This window comes from Gavialis gangeticus, unplaced genomic scaffold (assembly GCF_001723915.1).
Source record: "Gavialis gangeticus isolate Ggan-Ray unplaced genomic scaffold, GavGan_comp1, whole genome shotgun sequence".
NCBI lineage: Eukaryota > Metazoa > Chordata > Crocodylia > Gavialidae > Gavialis > Gavialis gangeticus.
In genome coordinates this window covers 74586907-74589122 of record NW_017729022.1, presented here as the reverse complement: position 1 = coordinate 74589122, position 2216 = coordinate 74586907, and the positions used below count along the sequence as shown (strand labels likewise).

The 2216-nt window shown below is 52.0% G+C and overlaps 1 protein-coding gene across 2 annotated transcripts in view; it reads left to right on the top strand.

Annotated features, from left to right (window-relative positions):
- The window catches only part of TRIM24 (tripartite motif containing 24), a 76297-nt gene that overhangs the window by 38977 nt on the left and 35104 nt on the right, over window positions 1-2216 (top strand). For both annotated transcript variants that reach the window (XR_002096903.1, XM_019515397.1), the window contains exon 11: window positions 1122-1257. Coding sequence is in view for 1 of the 2 variants with exons in the window: in XM_019515397.1 (XP_019370942.1) it covers window positions 1122-1257 (136 nt within the window). In the remaining variant the exon portion in view is untranslated. The remainder of the gene's footprint in view (window positions 1-1121; window positions 1258-2216) is intronic.

Sequence of the window (2216 nt, the reverse complement as noted above, 5' to 3'; positions counted from 1 at the left end):
CCCCCATCTGCTCCCCCAACCCCCCCATGGCTGCCCTGGCCAGCCCAGCTCCCGATACTTTAAAAAAAAGCCCCCACCCACCAGTGCTGCCAGGTGAGGGGGCGATCCCCACTGCCCCATGCCATGTGGGGGGCTCTTCCATAAGCCCTTTGGCCCTGCATTGCTCCCCCAGCCCTGCCAAAGCTGCCCCGCCCACCCCAGCTCCATCCCTTTAAGGAAAAAAAGACACCAGGACTCACCACTCCTGCAACAGCCTCAGGGCTTCAGGGGGCTCCTCATGTGGCAGGGGGCAGCAGGGATTACCCCCACCCCCACCAGCAGGAATGATGAGTCTGGGTTTTTTCTCTTTTTTTTTTCTTAAAGGGCCTCAGTCACATTGGGCAGGGCAGCCATGTGGGGGGCTGGGACAGCAGGGGGATGGTTTGGAGGGCTCATGCAGAGCCCCCCATGCAGCATGGGGAAGTGGGGATTGTCCCCCAGCTGTCAGCACCCGGTGAGTCAGGACTTTTTTTTTCTCCAAGTGCCAGGAGCTGGGGTGGTCGAGGCAGCCATTGCTGGGCCTGGCTGATTTAGAAATTTGGCTGATTCAGCAGCAGCCGAATCTCCGAATCAAATTGGGACAGTGATTCAAATCACCTAATCGAATCACTGTCTCCCGATCTGGCTGAATCTGAATCCAAAGTGAATCCTAGCCACTTTGCACAGGCCTAAATTAGATACCTAGAAAATTATAAAAATGTATAAATCTTCCATATATAGAATCTAATTGGGGTGTCATCTTACATTCAGGGTTGACTTAATTTTGAGTAAACACAGTGCATTGGAGCAAGCTTTGTCTTAAAAAAAAAATAGACATATCATTCTTCTGTCATAGCTGAAAAGAGAACCAGTTAACTGACCTTTGTCTGGTTTTACTGAATATGCATGACCTCTGGATGTGCTCAAGCACAGGTGAGACATGGGTAGCTTCTTATCAGGTAGTTTGTGACTTAATCAGTTTCACACTAAATGAAATGAGCATGTTGAAAGAGGATTTGGAAATACAAACTAAAATAATTTTTACCATGACTACATAGAAAAGATTCTATCCTAATGATAATAGTCTTTTTTCATCTTTTTAGATTGATTGTTCGGGAAACATTACACTGGACAATATTGTGAGGAAAGATGGCGTTGTAGAGCATACCCAGCCAAAACCCCCTTCAAACAGAACCGTCCAGTCTCCAAATTCATCAGTGCCATCTCCAGGCCTCTCTGGTATGGTAGCTACTTGGTTTCACTACGACTTTCAGTTTACTTGATATAGTGGGGAATAAAACATATGAGACACTTTGCTTGCTGATCTCAAAATGTCCATTTGTCTTACTGCATTATAACAGTGTCTTCTAATCCAGCAGTTCTCAACCTTTTTTCTGCCAGGACCCATTTGTAAACATCGATGGCCAGTCCTGACCTAGTAAATAGTTTAAGTAGAAAACAGCCCCCTGGCCCTGCTGGTACCCCTCACTTCCAACCCACAGCCCCCCACCTCCACAGCTCTGCTGGTGCCCCTCACTCTTGACCCACTGTCACCTGCCCCTAGGCCCCCAGTGTGTTTGGCTGGTGGCGCCCCCAGTTTTGTGTGTTCATATTAGGCAGACTGGCACAGACAGGAGCCTCCTCTGTGGCCCAGTGGGTGGCACCCAGTGCAGGAGGGCAGAGTGGGACAGTGAGATTTATTGCTGCCACCACTGGGGACCTCACTGTCAGCAGTGGTGCGGAGGTGGGGGGCTGGGGGCTGTGCTTCCCTAACCTCCTCCCACTGCCAGTTGGTTGTGCACTGGGTTGCAGCTCTATCCCGTCGTCATGGCCCAGCTGCCAATGCCACTCCCCTCAGAGTGCTTGCACTGCCTGCCACCCCACCTCTCCTCTGAGGCAGAGCATGGCCTGAGGGGGAGCAGCAGCTAGGCCATGGTGGCAGGATAGAGCCACAGCCCAATGCACAAACAACTGGCAGTGGGAGAGGAGGTGAGGGCAGCACAGGGCCTTCCCCCTCCCTACCCTGTCTGTTACTCATCGTGCTATTGGCGTTACAGCTGGTGAGGGAGTGGCAGCAGCGAGTCTTGCTGCTCTGCTGTGCCCTCTCACATTGGGTCCTGCCTTCTGGGCTGCAGCCCTGGGCCTGCTGTGGGCACACAAATCTGGGGGATCATGTGCCCCTCCCCCCCCCGACACAC